The sequence below is a fragment of the Nannobrachium achirus genome (genome assembly GCF_963921795.1).
Source record: "Nannobrachium achirus genome assembly, chromosome: 5".
Taxonomy (NCBI): domain Eukaryota; kingdom Metazoa; phylum Chordata; class Actinopteri; order Myctophiformes; family Myctophidae; genus Nannobrachium; species Nannobrachium achirus.
The window spans coordinates 34,897,076-34,916,710 of NC_137814.1; the positions used below are offsets into that span (position 1 = coordinate 34,897,076).

Consider the following 19,635-nt stretch of genomic DNA (forward strand, 5'->3'; position numbering starts at 1 on the left):
CCATCCTTAGAAACGGCGAAAGCAACACACGCCCCACTTCCATACGCTCTCCACCCACTCCTTCTCACACATGCACCGTGCGTGTCTGTTTGCAGATGCACCTCCTGTTTCTCCTACTCCCACAGAGGTCTGGGAATAGACCAACCAACGAACGAACGAACGCACTGCTTCAGCGGTGCACACCTACCTCGCCAAGCCTTCCCGTTATTTTTAAAACACACATCTTATATCGTCTCTGTCGGGTGGAAAGCTCACACGTCCAAAACTGATACTTTTTAACCCATTTAGGCCTAGGATTTTTGAATGCTTTAGCCATAGAAAAATAGCAGATATACAATCTCACAGCGCGGCACCGAGTGCCGCGCTGCGAGCTTGTAGATCTGCTATTTTTGAAAAAGTCGTGAAAATGTGTGCAAATCTTTGAATATATGTATTTTCAAAGCGAACGTTTGTAACTCAAATTTTGCTTCTGGGGGGGGGGGGGGGGGGGGGGTCCCTGGAACTAGATATTTTGAGATGCGGTCCGTGGCCAAATAAATATCATTTTGGGGGTCCTTCACATGAAAAGGTTTTAGCACCACTGACATAGTAGTCTCTCAAGAACAAACTTACTGAGCTCCATTTAAGTGAAAAGAACCTTTTCTTTGACGATGGCTGGCCAGATTGCTGACATAGAAACCCGTTCTAAATCTTAAGTGTGAGGCTGTAGTATGATCAGGTAGGGGCAGGCATTAATTAATTTATGAAAAGACATATATGGAGATAAGAGGTTTCTGCCCGACAGCAATGTTATGCAAGTCCAACATCTATACTGTAGGTTACAGGGTGGACACAGTGACTAACATCTATACTGTAGGTTACAGGGTGGACACAGTGACTAACATCTATACTGTAGGTTACAGGGTGGACACAGTGACTAATATCTTTGCAACACTGGAAGCAAGACGGCTCAAAATATCTGATTGCAGCAGGGGTTGCACCGGTGGGTGAATTGATAGTGCATCCAACCACATGATCGCAGTGTCCACCGGCTTGATCCCGGCAGGAGATCTGTTGTATTCCCCCCCACCCCTCCCCCCCCCCCCCCCCTCTCTCTACTATCTAATCCACTGGTTTCCACTGATATGTATTTGGTGGCGGATCCCCATCTGAAAAGGTTTGTAAGGAACCCCAGAAGAGAGGATTTGTGTTAAAAAAATGAAGAAATGATTCAAGCTTTTCCAAACACTTTTTAGATTTTTCAAAAAGATTTTCACAAATACCAACCAGATGTGCAAGCTCGCAGCTTCACTGATGAAGACTTCCTGCTTGACAACCACTACCAACACACACACACACACACACACACACACACACACACACACACACACACACACACACACACCTTGACCCCCATGTAAACAGGAAGCTCACGTGACAGTCCATCCCATCCACTTGTTTCAGTGGGCGTCCAGGCCCTGCATGTGGATGTGTGTGGGAGAGATGTACTGTATGTGGAAACAGTGCCACACCCACCCATACAGTTGGCCTGCTGTCTCTCTGTGTCCCACTTCAGCCCTGTGTATTGTTCTCCTTCTTCAAAACGTCCGTTCCTGTTTTGGTCTTTAAAGGAGTAGTTCACCCGCAAAATGACTTTTTTTTTTCTATTGATTACTCATGCCATCGAGAATTGAGTTCAATTATATTTTTTTGTATTTGTCGCATTCCTAAGACAATAATTTGATTATAGTAAATTTACCCCAATTGATTCTGGATGGGGACCCAAATGCATGGCCCTGGTTGGGGACCCAAAGGAATGGCAGTGGATGGGTAAACCATCAGGGTACTTTTTTCTTTCTTTCTTTTTTTTTACATTTTTGTCTTAGGAATGCGACAAAAACCAAAAAGATATTATTGAACTCAAGTCTCCATGGCATGAGTAATCAATAGGGAAAAAAGGTCATTTCTGGGGTGAACTACTCCTTTAAGTAATATTCAGACAGAGGGACAATTAGACGGATGCACGCCCTGGGGCGCAGTTCATCAATGTCACTGTCACAGCTAGCAGAAGTAAGAGAGTGTGTGTGTGTGTGTGTGTGTGTGTGTGTGTGTGTGTGTGTGTGTGTGTGTGTGTGTGTGTGTGTGTGTGTGTGTGTGTGTGTGTGTGTGTGTGTGTGTGTGTGTGTGTGTGTGTGTGTGTGTGTGTGTGTGTGTGTGTGTGTGTGTGTGTGTGTGTGTGTGTGTGTGTGTGTGTGCTTGCAAAACAAAAGGAGAAAGTGGTGGGGCGTGTGTTTGTGTCTGTGAGCATGTTTCAAGGAAGGCCTAAAAATAGTAAGAATTAGACCATGTGACATATTGAGGCTAAAAGCTTGTGAATAATTTGGCTTAATGTAAAATGTTCCGTCTCCTGATGCTCAGCCCGCGGAAGTCTGTGCTCATCAGGGTTTGTGTGTGCAGTGTGATACAGGTTGCTGTTTGAGCTGTCATCAGGGTTTGTATGTTATGTATACTGTACTATAATAGTGGTTGCTGTTTGAGCGTACCGGCAAGCGTTCTATTTAAGCAGTCTTCACTGTGACACAAGAACTAGTGTGTGTTCTTGCACATTCAGCATTCAGCCAGCACAACATTTACACCAGTGGTTCTCAAAGTGGGGTCTTTCTCCCCAGAGAAAAGGTTCATATGCCTGACTACTGTATTAGGAGCAGTGGCTGCCATTGAAACATCACTAGTCGGGGAGCAGTTAGGGGTTAAGTGTCCTGATCATAGACCAGGGGTCTTCAGCAGGGGGTCCGGGACCCCTAGGGGGTCCTCAGGGAGTCCTCCAAATCTTTGTGTGATCGAAACTTTTTTTTCTCTTTATATTAAACACTTGAACTTGCGAGGCGTTGTGAGCTTGTAGATCGACTATTTTAGGCAAAGGTTTGGTGTAGAGGGGGAACAGAGCAGACTAAGTACATTAGTGAAAGGTCAACTTTATTAAAATTAAGTATTGACGGTTCAAGTGGTCTGAAAACACAAATTGACATGATTCCAAAATACACTGATGATCGTGCTGTGAAACAATGAAACTATATGGAATCTATGAACAGGTTGTGGGGGTCCCTGCTTCATCTCCCTCTCAACTATGGGGTCCTTGGCCTGAAAACGTTGAAGACCCCTGCCATAGACACTTCGACACATAGGGGAGAGCCGAGGAGTTGAACCAGCGACCTTTCAATTCCCAGATGAGATATAGTCTCTACCCACTCAGGCAGCCGTCAGATGAGCCTTGGCTAAGCTACCTTGGTATCTAATGTGTGGAACTCTGGTCGGGAGGATGTTAAACTATGCTGAGCGTGTTGGCTGAAGGCAGTGTGTGCATGAGTGAGGTGGAGTACAGTAGTGTGCTAAGTTAGTGTTACAGTCGGCATGTAAAAGTCCTGAGTTAAATTATTCAGAGCGGCAAGGGCATGTTCACCACGCTAGCACTTACAGTACCGGTACTTACTCTACTGAGTCTGGCGCTATCCCCACTGTCTCTCTCTCTCCTTGCCCCTCTATCTTTCACTCTGATCTGTTTTTTTTTTGGAGTCTCAATGAAATATGTACAGCATGAGACAGCTGCAAGAAGGATGTTGTTACTTGTTAGACATTCTTAGCGGCCATCTGTCCTTGGGAAACGTCACAATCCAGGCCATAAATTAACTTTGCCCGATAGGAAAGGCAACCAGGTGGCATAACTATATAAAATATACTAGATAATCGAAAAGCTGAGGCTCTAGCCACGGAGAAAGACCTACAGGGGAGGGAGGAATAAAGAAAGACAGGCCTGAGAAAAGAGAGAGCAGAGCAGAGCGTGCCAGATCGGATTCAGGGAGGCTTTCTGCGGAGGTGGAGGTAGACGGGGAACATGTGGATGTTTAGACAGAGCGATAAGGCAGCCAGGCTGACAGAAAGCTGATAAGCACGACTGACTGTCAGGTTTGGCAGGCCCGACAGGAGGGAGAGAACAGGCCACGGAGGACAGGCGTAGATGGATGCACAGAATAAAGGAATTCTACCAAACCTGTAAGAGAAAAAAGTTTCTTGGAGTGAGTGGTGTGCCTGGCATTGAATCCCAACAGAAAACTCTTCAATGCAACGAATGAGGGAAAAAGTGGGGCAATTCGAGGCGCTTCCTGATTATATTTAGACGCTGTGTGAACACTGAACACAGCATTGTTTTGACTTGGTCCGCAGAGCTGGCCTGTTAACCACACCAGTTATATTAACAGTTTAAGGCTCCGTGCTGAATAGGGATCATGTTCTTAGTATTCTCCAGGGCTGGGCAACATGACTTCAAATCAATACTATGATTATTTGTTTGCCTCAATTATGATTAATGAACGATTAGGCTATAAAACAGTGATATACTGTAGTGAAAATAGCAGATCTACAAGCTCACAATACTTTTCACTGCACAGCATTATGAGCTTTTAGATGGGATATTTTCACTGAGTGTAGTACAGGCTTAAGTGATTAATCAGACTTATCGATTTTTAAATCGACCGGTTAGAATCTTCTTGTCGTTTTGATGATATATATACAAGATTATTGGTTCTAAATTATATTCGGTTAATTAACCAGCCCTAGTATTTGCTTTATATGCTTCATCACAAGGCAACCAAAACACTGTCTGTTGTCTGCGGTGAAGCATTAGCAAAACACTAATGGAGAAAAAAATATCTATAATGTGCAGGTCGTCGCTGTCGCGTAGAAATATCTTATCTCCAGGCATATCTTCTAACTTTTTGTGTTTTTTCGTAAAGTTAATGCCCAACTTGATCATACAAAAGCATCAAAAATGCTGCTTTTCCCATTTTTTTATTTGAGTCCTGAAAAGTTACCTTTCAGGTGTGGCGCCTACCAGGCTTTTTGGGGGAAAGCCTGGTGTTCGTTCACAACAGGCCGTTTGGTTTCCGCCTAAAGCGCGGAAACCACTAGAAGAAGCGGCGTCGCTTTGATTTGGTTCCCCCGTTTGTTTCCCCAATCCCAATTAAAATACTCGAGTAGCCTAGTGTAGTCTTTCCAGTCGCTACGAGTTGGACTAAAAGATGCATATACCAAACTAATTTTTCAAAAGCAAAACTACTCCGCATCAATGAGTTTATTAGGTAGGCCCTAAAAGTATGTCCTTGAGCGCAGGGGAATTATTTTGGGTTAAAACTGTTTCCGGTGGATAGTTCCGGCCAAATTGTAGTCTTTGAGTACTACAACATGACGTGTTGTGGTTTCCGCTCCAGACCGGTTGCAAGCCCGAAAAGTGAAGTGATCCCAGACTAGAGAAGCGGAGAGGCGAGCCGGTGCGGTCTCGTGAAATTCTTGCTCACGCGCTCGTTCATCATGCGCTCAATCAATTTTCACGATTTAAAAAAAATAGCAGATCTACAAGCTTGCAGCGCTGTGAGCTTGTATATCTGCTATTTTTCAGTAGTTAAAGCACAAAATAATGTGTAATAATGCGTTCCCAGTCTAAATGGGTTAAACCCCCTCCTCCCCCTATGAAGAACAGTGAATCCTTGTGCAGGGCCTAGAATTTGGTGTGACACCCCTGTTGACAGCTATTAATTAACCCACAGGACTGTACGCTAAATGTGTTGCTTCTCTCATTCCAGGTAAGCCTCACAGCATCGAGAGCTCGGAGCGGGTGCTGCTGTCGGGGACGTACAACGTGCGCAAAGGGAAGCTCCAGCTGCCGGTCAACCGCTGGACCAGGCGGCAGGTCATCCTGTGTGGCACCTGCCTCATCGTGTCCTCTGTCAAGGACAGCCAGACGGGCAAGATGCACATCCTGCCGCTCATTGGAGGAAAGGTATGCATGGGTTCCAAACCTATCATCATTACACCAGGGGTCTTCAATGTTTTCAGGCCAAGGACCCCTTAGTTGAGAGAGAGATGAAGCAGGGACCCCCACAACCTTATCATAGATTTCATAGTTAGGGTTTCATCGTTTGACTGCCCTATAGGTCGAACTCCAAGCCCCCAGACACCAGGGGGAGGCCTGAAGACAAATTGACATGGTGGCCGTTTGAGGTACTGCTGCTTTTTAACGGTTGGGGCCAGAAACATGAACGCGCATCTAGGCTTCTTTGTATTGACAGCGCGTCCATGAACACAAACGATGACGCAAAACGCGTCACATAGGCCCCACTACGTCACGTTTCAAACCCAGGAAGAAGGGGTTGAAATTTGGCTTCATGCGCTGTGTGAGCAACTCAATACAAGTGGACGGGCGGGGATATCCGGTGTCCTCTCTATTCTTCTTATAACTCTGTCGAACTCCCGTTGGGTCGACTGAGGGTAGGGGTTAGGGTTAGGTTTAGGCATAGTTTTACTGAGGTTAGGTTTAGGGTTAAGGTTAGGTTTAGATGGTCAGACCAAAGGGAGTTTGACCTAATTACATGTTACCTGTTTGACAGCACAATCCTCAGTGTATTTTGGATTCATGTCAACTTGTGTTTTCAGATATTTAACCACTTGAACCGTCAAAACGTAATAAACTTCAACTTTCACTCTGTACTTAGTGTGCTCTTTTTCCCCTCTGCACCAAAGCTCTTTGCCGATCTACAAGCTCACAACGCCTCGCAGTGCTAGGCGTTGTGAGCTTGTAGATCTAGTGAATATGGACGCTAGGGTTCAAGTGGTTAATATAAAAAAGTGTCATACGCTGACACTGTATTTAACTGAGAGTGTACAAATCGAGAGTGTTCCAAACGTACACTATACACATTTTGTACATTCTTGGGACTTTCAAATGAAAACTAAAGGCCCATTCCCAGTTCCCACTGGGCCAGATAAAAAAAAAAATCTCTTTTTCCAGATATTTTTCCATTCCATTTTCCAGAAGAAATATCTGTGGCAGATATATTTTTTATCTGTACCTACCATCCACTTTGAATGGAAAAATATCTGGAGAAAGAGACTTTTTTATCTGTTATCTGGCCCAGTGGGAATGGGCCTTTAACCTGGAGGATTATATGTTGGCTCTTCACAAATAGCAGATCTACAAGCTCACAGTGCGTCACTTCCTGCCACGTTGCAAGCTTGTAGGTCTGTTATTTTGTAATTCTTTTGAAAAAATTCGAAAATCTTTGGAAGATTTTTGGAGCGGTGAAAGCGCTCCCAATAGACAGGTATGTCCGTGGGTATGTGGGTGGCTGGGTGGCTGGCTGGCTGGCTGGCTGGCTGGCCGTGTCCGTCCGTAGCCTGGCAATACCTTGAGTGGCCACACACAACACACTAGTTAAAGGAGGGGCGCTGTTTTGTGCAGGCCAGGCACACTCACCACTCACTCACACGCGCACGCAACACACACACACACGCACACACACGCACATAGAACACAGAATCAAAAACATAGATCTAGAACACATAGAATCAAAAACATAGATCTAGAACACATAGAATCAAAAACATAGATCCAGAACATATAGAATCAAAAACATAGATCTAGAACACATAGAATGTAAAAACATAGACCTAGAACACAGAATCAAAAACATAGATCTAGAACATATAGAATCAAAAACATAGATCTAGAACACATAGAATCAAAAACATAGATCTAGAACACATAGAATCAAAAACATAGATCTAGAACACAGAATCAAAAACATAGATCTAGAACATATAGAATCAAAAACACCATATAGAATCAAAAACATAGATCTAGAACACAGAATCAAAAATATAGAATATAGAGAATCAAAAACATAGATCTAGAACACATAGAATCAAAAACATAGATCTAGAACACAGAATCAAAAACATAGATAGAATATATAGAATCAAAAACATAGATCTAGAACACATAGAATCAAAAACATAGATCTAGAACACAGAATCAAAAACATAGATCTAGAACATATAGAACCAAAAACATAGATCTAGAACATATAGAATCAAAAACACCATATAGAATCAAAAACATAGATCTAGAACACATAGAATCAAAAACATAGATCTAGAACACATAAAATCAAAAACATAGATCTAGAACACATAGAATCAAAAACATAGATCTAGAACACAGAATCAAAAACATAGATATAGAACACATAGAATCAAAAACAGACACACACACACACACACACACACACACACACACACAAAATCAAACTTCGAACCGAGGTTTGATTTTTTTTTTTACCGAAACCTTCTCATCTGGGGGTCCCTGGCACAACATCTTTTCAGATGGGGGTCCGCGGCCAAATACCTACATATCAACGTTAGGCTCCTTGACTTAAAAAAGTTTGTGAACCGCTATAAATTATGTCCTAAAAGTCCCAACCCTAGCCCTGACATCTATTGCTGTGTGCCGTCCCACCATTGTGCGTCCTCCTCATGCATCCTGCTTGGCTAAACCCAGGGAGTGCAATGGAGTCATCAGGCCACCGTGAAATCAGCGCAGTGCTTGCTCCTTCATGTTCCCCCATGTGTCACTGTGCTCAGAATTATGCATGGAAGTCTTTGATTTTCTGCTTCTTATCTGGGATTATCACATGAGCCATTGTGCTGCCCTAATGGATCTCTGGCTCCGTGGAGGCTCTTTCACCATTTAGAGGCACTTATCACTTTCTGTGTCCCGGGCTCTGAACGGACTCTCTTCTAATAGTTAGGAAGAAAGTCTCTGGTTAAATGAGTTTTATCTGGTTAAGGCTTTAATGGCTCTGGTGGTGTATCTGCGTGGACACTGGATAAGCTCTGAGGGCTCTGCTGAAAAGCCCTTTTCTGTCTGTCGCCTGTGACACAATGAATGAACACTTCATATTCACCACACCCACTGTTCAAACACAAGCACAGGCCATGACCTCTAGTCCGCCTTTCATCTAGTGTGTGTGTGTGTGTGTGTGTGTGTGTGTGTGTGTGTGTGTGTGTGTGTGTGTGTGTGTGTGTGTGTGTGTGTGTGTGTGTGTGGGGCTGTACGCACACATGTGTGAAAAGTATCTGCTCACACGAATGGGCTGGAGTGTGTGTGTGTGTGTGTGTGTGTGTGTGTGTGTGTGTGAGTGACTGAGTGTGCATACATGCATGAATGCGCATGCGCTTGTTTGTGTGTGCATAATGTAAAAAGTGTGTTCCGCATGCGGAAGTGTTAATGTAACTCTCCCGGAGTTCATGTAACAGTTGCAGTGTGTACTCGCTCATGTCATGCACATGTGATATGTTTGATGCGTGCCGTATGCTACAGTATGTGCACACGCATGCGTGAACACGCTATGCGCAGATTACGCGCGAGGGAGGGTGTTTTTGTGGTTGACTGGACACGGTAGCCTCGTGGCCCATGAATATGAGCATGCATAAACCAAACGTCAGGGCAGAGATATCCACGTCACAATTTTCTTTTCTATTTTTCTATTTACCAAGTCAAGAGTGTTTTGCGTGTGTTCAGACAGCCCTGCAGACAGTGGTGCATAGTGTTGCTGTCCGTAAGAAACCTCTTATCTCCATATTTGAACTTTTTGTGTTTTTCTTTTTGTAAATTAATCTTTACAAATCCTAATAGCACTTGCATAGCACATAATAATAGCACATAATAGAGCTTGCAGATCTGCTACTTTTGCTATTGTTGAATTTGAATCCTGTTTTGGACATGCAAGGTTTCCACCCGACAGAGACGACTATTATCTTGATTCTGCAGACAATTATAATGTGTTTGATTGTCTCCAGGGGTCTTCAACCTTTTCAGGCCAAGGACCCCTTAGTTGAGAGAGAGTTGAAGCAGGGACCCCCACAACCTTTTCATAGATTCCATATAGTTTCATCGTTTGACAGCACAATCATCAGTGTATTTTGGATTCATGTCAATTTGTGTTTTCAGATATTTAACCACTTGAACCGTCAATACTTAATAAACTTGACCTTTCACTCTGTACTTAGTCTGCTCTTTTCCCGCTCTACACCAAATCTCTTGCCGAAAATAGCCGATCTACAAGTAGATCTGCTATTTTTTTTAAACAATATGTTTATTTTCTTTCTTTTTTTCCCTATTTTTGGCTAATGTTCTCAGAATAGGAATGCTAGGGTTCAAGTGGTTAATGTAAAAAAGGAGAAAAGAAGTTTCTATCACACAAAGATTTGAAGGACCCCCTGAAGTAACTCTGAGGACCCCCTAGTGGTCCTGGACCCCCTGTTGAAGACCCTTGGTCTACTCAGTCTGGTATAAGTGGAGAAAATGTCACATACAACAGTGGTTGCAAAGGGTCGGCCCCCAGCTAAATGATGGATAGTTAGGAACCAAGTGGACACTTACTGCCTGGTCTGGAACCCAGTTTCAGAGAGTGAGTGCAAATGGAGTTACATTACATGTGTATACTTGGTTTGGTGTCCCAGAGATACAAAAATGATCAAATGTTTATTTATTGTAAGTCGCTTTGGATTAAAAGCGTCTGCTAAATGCCTAAACTGTAAACTGTAAACTGTAAATGGTTCCTTTAGGGGGTCTAATTATGAGTCTGTAACTCTGACTGTGTACAAATGGAACCAAATGAACCTGTTTGTACACCGTCAGAGTTAAGGGGAGACCTTTAAATTTGAAAGTCTGAGAAACACTGGCCTAATGTATATTGAACTGGGAATTAAAGGCTGATTAAGTACAGTATTCTAACTGTGTGTGTGTGTGTGTGTGTGTGTGTGTGTGTGTGTGTGTGTGTGTGTGTGTGTGTGTGTGTGTGTGCGCGCGCGCGTGCGTGTGCGTGGTTCTACAGGTGGAGGAGGTGAAGAAGCACAGCCACTGCTTGGCCTTTAGCTCGGCGGGACCTCAGAGCCAAACCTATTATGTGAGCTTCGACAGCTTCACTGAGCACCTGCGCTGGCACAGACACGCTGCCAAGGTCTGGACATACTACAGCATGTGTACCTGTACTAGGGCATTCACCAAATATTACAATATTCAAATATCAAAGTCATTATTCGACGTTGTTCACCAAAGTCGAATATTCACTTATTTTTTTTGTTTTCTCTTTAAAAATGATATAGTTTATAAAGCTTGGCTAGATAGGAAGTCATAAGAATGAGTTGTCAATGCCCCTGGTGGATGAATTTGTCTATACCAGGGGTTCTCAAACCTTTTTAGGCTGTGACCCCAAAAATAAATATATTTGAACTGGTGACCCCCACCCTGACAAGCACTTGGAATTATAGGTATTACATTTAATGTGACTCGGTTCCGCAGATAAATATTGTGAAAATAGCAGATCTACATGCTCACAACGCCTCGCAACGCGAGGCGTTGTGAGCATGTAGATCGGCTATTCACAATGTTCGCCTCTTGCTTACTTAATATTTGACAGTTTGGCCAGTCCTGTCGAATATTCCACTATTCGAATACTTTGAGGTTGAATAATTTGAATACTAAAAATCACTATTTGTGAATGCCCTAACCTGTACTGCTATCTCTGTTCCATTGAACTATTTCTGACATTGCCTCCACTCTAAGCGATTTCCAGAAGGGGGAGGGGACTTGATTTTCCCTAAACTGGTCACTAGAGACCAACATACCTCTCGCTAAGCTGTGTAGTTTTGGGCCATTCGTCAATTAAATAAACATGTTTGTTTACATTCTTGAAATATGAGGCACATTTTGAGCGTGCGAGTGCCTGGTGTTTAGATCCTATCGCTTGAGGGGATGTTGCGCTGTTGCTGCGCTGATCCAGTCGGGGAACAACATGGCTATGTTTCAGTTCATTGAACTGAAGTCGGTATAGTACATGAATCTTATAATAATACTACTAATAATGATGAGCATTATTTGTATAGAACTTTTCAAAACAGTGTTACAAAGTGCTTTACAGAAGAATCAATACATATACAAAACACACAAATGAGGCAATAAAAAACACTACACGACAATTAATTATGAATTGCAGCTTTTATGTTAAACATGGTTAGGTTAGGCAGTGGTGATGGGTATGAGCTAGAGGTTACGGAATCAGTCAAAAATATAGTAGTGTGTTACTGTTACTAATGTGCTCCCTAAAACAACCTAATTCACACTTAAACTTATGACGGCAACACTCAAAATAACAGATTTTCAAGTGAAAATCTGTTATTTTTGGTGAGCAACGCCGCTGTGTGACGAAGTATAATTTACTGTAGGCTTCAACCTGCACAAGGGTCAGCTAAACTGTAAATCAGACCACGCCTGACTGCGGCTGAAATATGAAAATATTACACTCATGGCTCCAATGCTCAGATGAGCGCTAAATCTTAAATGGCCGTGCATCGAAGTGTACTGTACACACTTTACTGCTATACACTCACTCTGTAATATATCACCCTGTCCAAGTCTCTCAGCGTGCGTAAAAATCCATGCAAACGCAAGCACACCACTCTCTCCTTTCTCCCGTTTGAAGTCAAGTAGGCCATAGCCAGAAAGCCTATTTTCTAAATATTATCAGGGACATGGATGTCACTCGTGCCCAAGGGGACACTCAGAATAGAACCTTGGAGATGAGGGCCACGTGCCACCGCCACGGCCAATCTCTAGCTAACTGTGCTGTGAAAGGCCGGGGTACAGTACAGTACAGTACAGTACAGTACAGTAACAGTACAGTACCGCATTGTTCACTCAGTCAGGACCACTGGTGATTTCCTCGACTAAAACTATGACGAAAGATGTTTGTCGACTGCGTTCTTTTCACTGACGAAAACTAAATAAAAACTAAGCTGTGATGACTAAAACTATGACTAAATATATAGCCGATTTCGTCGAGAAAATAAAAACTAGACTAAAACGTTAGGGAGGGACTAGTGGAGAGTAATTTTATGTTTGGTAGCTCTCAGGTGTTGTGTGTTGAAAATAGCAGATCTACAAGCTCACAACGCGTCGCAACACGTTGTGAGCTTGTAGATCTGCTATTTTCAGCACACAACCAAGTGTAAAGTCAGTCATTACGATGCCATCAAGGCCTGCCAAAATACACTCTTTTGACTAAATCAGCTGTAGATTTAGTCGTCTAAAATCTTATGATGAAACTAATACTTTTCAGGTGACTAAATTAGGACTAAAACTAAATTACATTTTATTCAAAAGACTATGACTAAAACTAAATCAAAGTTTGCTGTCAAAAACAACACTGTTCAGGGCCAGGTTGAAGAGTTTCACTGTGATTTCTTCATGTCAGCAAACTTTCCCTTGACTTCTGCTTGCTGCCTAATCCTAAGAAGATTGGCCAGGAGTGATCTCTTTACCTCTTAAGGGCGAGCCACACACGAGACACACACACACACACACACACTAAGTCGGCAAGGTCTCTGGCAGTCGAGGTAATCCCATTTAACTATGGTGACCAGGTGTCCTGCTTTGGCTGGGATTCTCCCAGTTCTCAAGCGTGGGTGTCATGACAAAATATCAATGACACACTAAAAAGGTCCTGTTTTTCAACATTCACTGCCAAATTGTACCCATTATTTTTATTGTAAAATAATAACACTTGTTTTGAGTGCTTCTGGTGCAGTTGATAGGTGTGCTAAAGTGCTAAAATAGTTGTCCGCCATCCTGATGAGAACAGCATCTGAAAATATGTAATATATATGTAATAAAAAATATCAAAGAAATAGTCGATCTACAAGTTCACAACGCATTGTGAAATCACTATATATGTATATAGTCACAGATACCTCGTACTGTATCTCCAAGTTTCACATTTGTAAATGTTTTTGTAAAGTAAAGCCCTGCTTCATCAACAAGGCCATCGCACAAAAGTAGTGAAAACAGCAGATCTACAAGCACACAACGCCTCGCGGTGCCAGGCGTTGTGTGCTTGTAGATCGGCTATTTTCACTCGTTTAAATCATTTTTCAAACGATAAATACAAAACGAACGGTTTTGGACATACAAGGTTTCCACCCGACAACAACGATATATATATTTTTTTTAAGGGTCCCGGTTTGTGTTTTTAAACACAAAATATGGTCACCCTGCTATGTTTAACAGCAGGTCTCTTCCTATCTCCCCTCCCTGTCATCTAGATGGTGTCCCAGAGGATCCACTCTGTGGACCTGTCCTGTTGCAGCCTGGAGCAGCTCCCGCCCAACCTGTTCTACAGCCTGGACCTCACCCACCTCAACCTCAAACACAACTTCCTCCCCGCCGACCAGCGCCTGCAGCAGCTCCAGAGGTACGGCGCCAAAGTCAACTCCAAACCAGGGACGTGCAGAGAGTGTTAGAGAGGCAGGGGCTGACATTTCTAAAGGGGACTTTAGGTGAAAATATAGAAAATAGCCGACCTCCAAGCTCCAAGCTCACAACGCGTCGCACTGCGACGCATTGTGAGGTCAGCTATTTTCGGTGCTTGATACCACCCTGAACTAAGCGTAATCTAGTCAATACTGGAGATGTGGTGTACGGCATGGATTTATACACAGAGAGGGACATTCTTTCAACATAACATGCTGCATTCAAGTTCAGGAGAGTTTGAACAAGGCAGTTATCTTGAATGCAGTCTTCAGGTATGGCATGGAAAGAGGGCTTTTGCAATTCTTTCTCCATAGTAAAAACTGCATTCATGGTCTGGAGAGGGCACTTTTTACAGACGGGTAAAAGGGCAGGGGCTCAAGCCCCCTTTGATGTCTATGTGTGCACGTGCCTGCTCCAAACAGCCACCAGGCAGGCTGACTCATACAGGGAAGGAAGTGATCACCGGGGCCAGAGAGAGGCCAGAGAGGATGACAAAGGGTGCGGGGGGGTCAGGGAGGGGAGGTTGTTGAAGATTAATGAGAGAGTCTTATAGGGGTGAGGAAGAGTGACTGGGCTCAGCGGCAGACAGGGGGGTTTGTCGGGGGGGATAAGCTGGCCTGCTCGGGACAAGATTTCACATGGTTTAGCAAAGCTCACCTTTGGCCATAAGATGGATCGGGGGCTTGGCCGCATCGCGGGACAGAGCTGGCTCTGGGGCTGCCAGGCTTAACCGTACTTGGCAGTTCAGGGATGACTATAGCCCATGGAGACACGGCCACAGTTATCCTAGCCCTGGAGACCCATACAGAGTTTGAAATGGTTTGATTTTGTTTTCCATTTTTCATTTCCTCCCAATTTGGTTGCTCGGCTCCCCTGTGTAGTCTCTGTCACTGATCAGGTCTATTGTTTGGTCTATGGCCAGGGACCCCTTAGCTGAGAGAGAGAGATGAAGCAGGGACCCCCACTACATATCGTATCAAGTTGTGTTGCAGATGTTCATCGATTTCTTATACAGCTTAGACTTGTTCGACAGCACAGTATCATCTGTGTAGGTTGGATTAATGTGTATGTTCATACACATTTAACCACTTGAACTGTCAATACCTACTCTTCAATACCTGCTCTTCCTTTCCCTCTACACCAATCCTCTGTTCCAAAAAATAGCCTATCTACAAGCTTGTAGATCTGCTAGTTTTTGGCTTATAGAAGAGGGATGCTAGGGTTCCAGTGATTAATGTAAAAAAACATGATCCTATCACACAAAGATTTGGTGGCCCCCCTGTAGTAACTCTGAGGACCCCTAGGGTTCCCGGACCCCCTGTTGAAGACCCCTGGTCTATGGAGTGATGTACAGTAGACAACCACATGTCTACTGTACAGAGATCACCCTCCCCGTCCACGCGTCACCTCCGTGAACATGGACAATTGTTTGTTTGTTTGTTTTAATATCCATTGATCTGGATACACTGAACGCTTTGCCATTTATCTTATGGAACAAGCCTAAGTTTTTCCAGTCATCATTGGTAAACTTTTTTTTTTTTTTTTTTTCAAAGATTTGTTTTGGGGCTTTTTATGCCTTTATTTGATAGGATATAGGATCCTGATAGGATATAGTAGACTGACAGGAAATGGGGAGAGAGATGGGGAATGACATGTGGCAAAGGTCGTCCGGATTGGGAATCGAACCGGCGACGCCAGCAGGCATCATAGCCTAGTATGTGGTATGCGCCTTCACCACTAGGCCAGCGGGCGCCCCGATTGGTACACTTACGATAAGGAACAGGACTTTGAATATTCTCAGTGAGGAATTTTAAAGTACGATTTATTTGGGAATTGGGAAACTGCACACAGAAAACAACATGGATATTATGTTGCTTGTAGATATTGGTATATGCAGGTTGCGTTTTATGGGTTTAAAGTGCTCATGTGGCCTAATAGTTGCTTAACCTCGTGTCACCAGGCTAGTCTTCTTTTATACTCATTTTCATAGACCTGGTTGCTTATTTCTCTCGCACAATTTGGCCCAGAGTGTCTGTCTGGCCCTTGACCTGAACTGAGTGTAGGACCACAGTCACTGCACCCGCCAAGGAGGCTGACCAGGGCTGCACGAGGCTGGGCTAAACGAGTCCTGAGTCTGGGTCTGGGCAGAGCCTGGAAGGCTAGACTAGATGTGACTGTGGGGAAGCTTTTAATATGCCTGGCCTCCCTCACTGTCTCTGTGGGCACCATCTGCTTCATGCTTATCATGGGCCCAGATTGAAGTCCACAGCCAAGGTGCGTGCGTGCGTGCGTGTGCGTGTGTGCGTCTTTGTGAGAGTGCACAAACTGGTGCATGTGCATGGCTTGTCAGAGCACTTCTTTCTCAAAATTGGGATGGAAATGCTCGGGGATTGGGGTGTGTGTGTGTGTGTGTGTGTGTGTGTGTGTGTGTGTGTGTGTGTGTGTGTGTGTGTGTGTGTGTGTGTGTGTGTGTGTGTGTGTGTGTGTGTGTGTGTGTGTGTGTGTGTGTGTGTGTGTGTGTGTGTGTGTGTGTGTGTGTGTGTGTGTGTGTGTATGAATGACAGAAAGAGTGTCTGCAGGCTACAGATTTGGGGTCAGTGCATTCAATCTTAGTATAGTGGCTCTCTGTTTTCATCTAAAGATGACTGCACTGATGGTGTGCGTGTGTGTGCATGCATGCACGCGCACTTGTGCGTGTGAGCGAGAGAGTACTGCATGTATGTGTTCTTGCATCCATGTCTATGTGTGTTAGTGTTTGAATACTGTGGCGGATGGGGAGGGGTGTGTGTGTGTATGTGTGTGTTGGGGGTACAGTGCTTTCAAGATCTTTGCAACACTGCTGTGATCATTATGTGACTCACGCTTTGATGTGCTACGGAGGTAATTGCATACCAGAGCCAAAGACAAAAGAAACACGATGGGCGACAAAGTGACTACTGTACAGCCTCAGATCAAAGTGATGAGATGGAATGCTTTAACATGACAGTTCAGTGGAGACAGCACCCCTGCTGGCCATACACATGTTGATGGAAGCTCGTCCATATTTGACCAAAAAAACTGAAAAACGAGGCCAGTTGTAGCAAGTTTGAAGCTGATACTTCATACTTTTGATTCCGATGACAGTTAGTAGATTCCGATGACAGATGGCCAAGACATGTCGTGACCTCAGCCTTTAGGGGTGAGGTCGCTTGTCGCCCTGAGGCGTCTTACTAGTATATAGTATAAATATTATATAGTAGGCCTATTAGTAAGTATAAATGATGCATGCTTATGACTTTCTATATTGCTCGCTCTCTCTCTTACATCTGCATTCTCTCTCTCTCTCTCTCTCTCTCTCTCTCTCTCTCTCTCTCTCTCTCTCTCTCTCTGGTGGGAGATGTGCAGATCAAGATGTGTATAATCAGTTGTGTGGTCTTACCTCTCCCAGTCAGTGTTAGAAAGGTCACTTCACCCACCGAGGGGGACGTGCTTGCTCACGCCACTTAACGGTTGCACTCTCCACCTGCGCTGTGTTATATGTTAACCCTAACCCATTCAGAACGGGTACACATTATTGTGTATCATTATTTTATGCTTTAACTATTGAAAAATAGCAGATATACAAGCTCACAGCGCGGCACCGAGTGCCGCGTTGCGAGCTTGTAGATCTGCTATTTTTGAAAAATCTTGAAAATTTGAATTTTGACCCGATTCTATAAGTGTCTTTTGAATCCTTCTAAGATTTTTTGAAAAACCCATGTTTCTATGTCAGCAATCTGACCAGCCATCGTCAAAGAAAAGGTCCTTTTCACTTAACTGGAGCTCAGTTAGTCTGTTCTTGATAGACTACTATGTCAGTGGTGCTCAAACCTTTTCATTTGAAGGATCCCCAAAATGATATTTATTTGGCCACGGACCCCCATCTCAAAATATTTAGTTCCAGGGACCACCCAGAAGCAACATTTGAGTTACAAACGCTCGCTTTGAAAATGCATATATTCAAAGATTTGCACACATTTTCACGACTTTGTCAAAAATAGCAGATCTACAAGCTTGCAGCGTGGCACTCGGTGCCGCGCTGTGAGCTTGTATATCTGCTATTTTTCACTGGTTAAAGCATTCAATAATTCTAGGCCTAAACATGCAAAAGTTGGTAAAGGACAAAAGGAGGATGTACTGTAGATGGGACAAGGGGACAACTGCTTGACGGACACGGACGGAGAGAGAGACAGAGGCAGGGAACGTGTGATTCTGAGAGAGAAAAATAGAAAGTCCTCTGCAGTGGTGTAAAGTAACTAAGTACATTTACATAAGTAATGTACTTAAGTACACTTCTGAGGAATTTGTACTTTACTTGAGTATTTCCAATTTCCAATACTTTTACTTGTACTCCACTACATCTCGGATACAAATATTGTACTTGTACTACATTTATTTGAAAACTTTAGTTACTAGTTACTTGAAAACATACATAAACCACTTTAGCCTTATTTTATACGGTGGCTATTTGAAAATAGACGTTCTACAAGCTCATAACGTAGATCTGCTATTTTCAAACATTTTGTACTTTTACTTTTGGTACTTTAAGTAAATGTTTTACTTTAAGTAAAACACTTTCATACTTTTACTCAAGTATCGATTGCAGTATCGATACTTTTACTCAAGTAGAAAATTGTAAGTCGCTTTGGATGAGAAGCGTCTGCTAAATGCCTAAATTGTAAATTGTAAAATGTGAGTACTTTCTCCACCACTGGGGACGAATGACCGAATTCTAAGCAAGGGGAGGTAATAGTAATACAAGGAGAGGAGTAAATGACTGAAGGAAGCAATGGAATGAATGAATGAATGAACGAACGAACGAACGAACGAACGAACGAACGAACGAACGAACGAACGAACGAACGAACGAACGACAGACCCATAACAAGGTGAGAGAAGAGGTGGAGAGAGAGAGAAAGAGAGAGGGTGGGTGGAGGTGGCTGAGGATTACTCAGCAGATTGCAGGGACCCCACCTCCCCTGCCTCCCAGCTCGCACACAACAACACACACACACACACACACACACACACACACACACACACACACACACACACACACACACACACACACACACACACGTGTTAATGTGTATTTGTCTGCTTACAGTGTTAGTTTCACTATGAGAGTATGGAAATGGACCCAGAATGAAATTAACAGATAGCATCTGACTGTATTAAACCGAGAGAGAAAAGCCTTGTTCTGAGCCCTCTGGTGCCAACATGGCACACAGCTCGTCTTGCCCTTGAACCTCTGTGTACATAATATGTGGGGTGTGTGTATGTACAATAGTACTGGGGTCTTCAACGTTTTCATGCCAAGGACCCCTTAGTTGAGAGAGAGATGAAGCAGGGACCCCCCTCAAGCTTTTCGTAGAATCCACATAGTTTCATCGTTTGACAGTAGCACAATCATCAGTGTATTTTGGACTCATGTCAAT

The 19,635-nt window shown here is 43.6% G+C and overlaps 1 protein-coding gene across 1 annotated transcript in view; it reads left to right on the forward strand.

The window, feature by feature from the left end:
* The window catches only part of LOC308285614 (PH domain leucine-rich repeat protein phosphatase 1-like), a gene marked incomplete at its 5' end in the record, with an annotated part of 92,710 nt that overhangs the window by 40,487 nt on the left and 32,588 nt on the right, over nt 1-19,635 (forward strand). Inside the window, 3 exon segments of the mRNA XM_080726429.1 lie at nt 5,616-5,812; nt 10,707-10,832; nt 13,972-14,120. Of these exon segments, the coding sequence (XP_080582555.1) occupies nt 5,616-5,812; nt 10,707-10,832; nt 13,972-14,120 (472 nt within the window).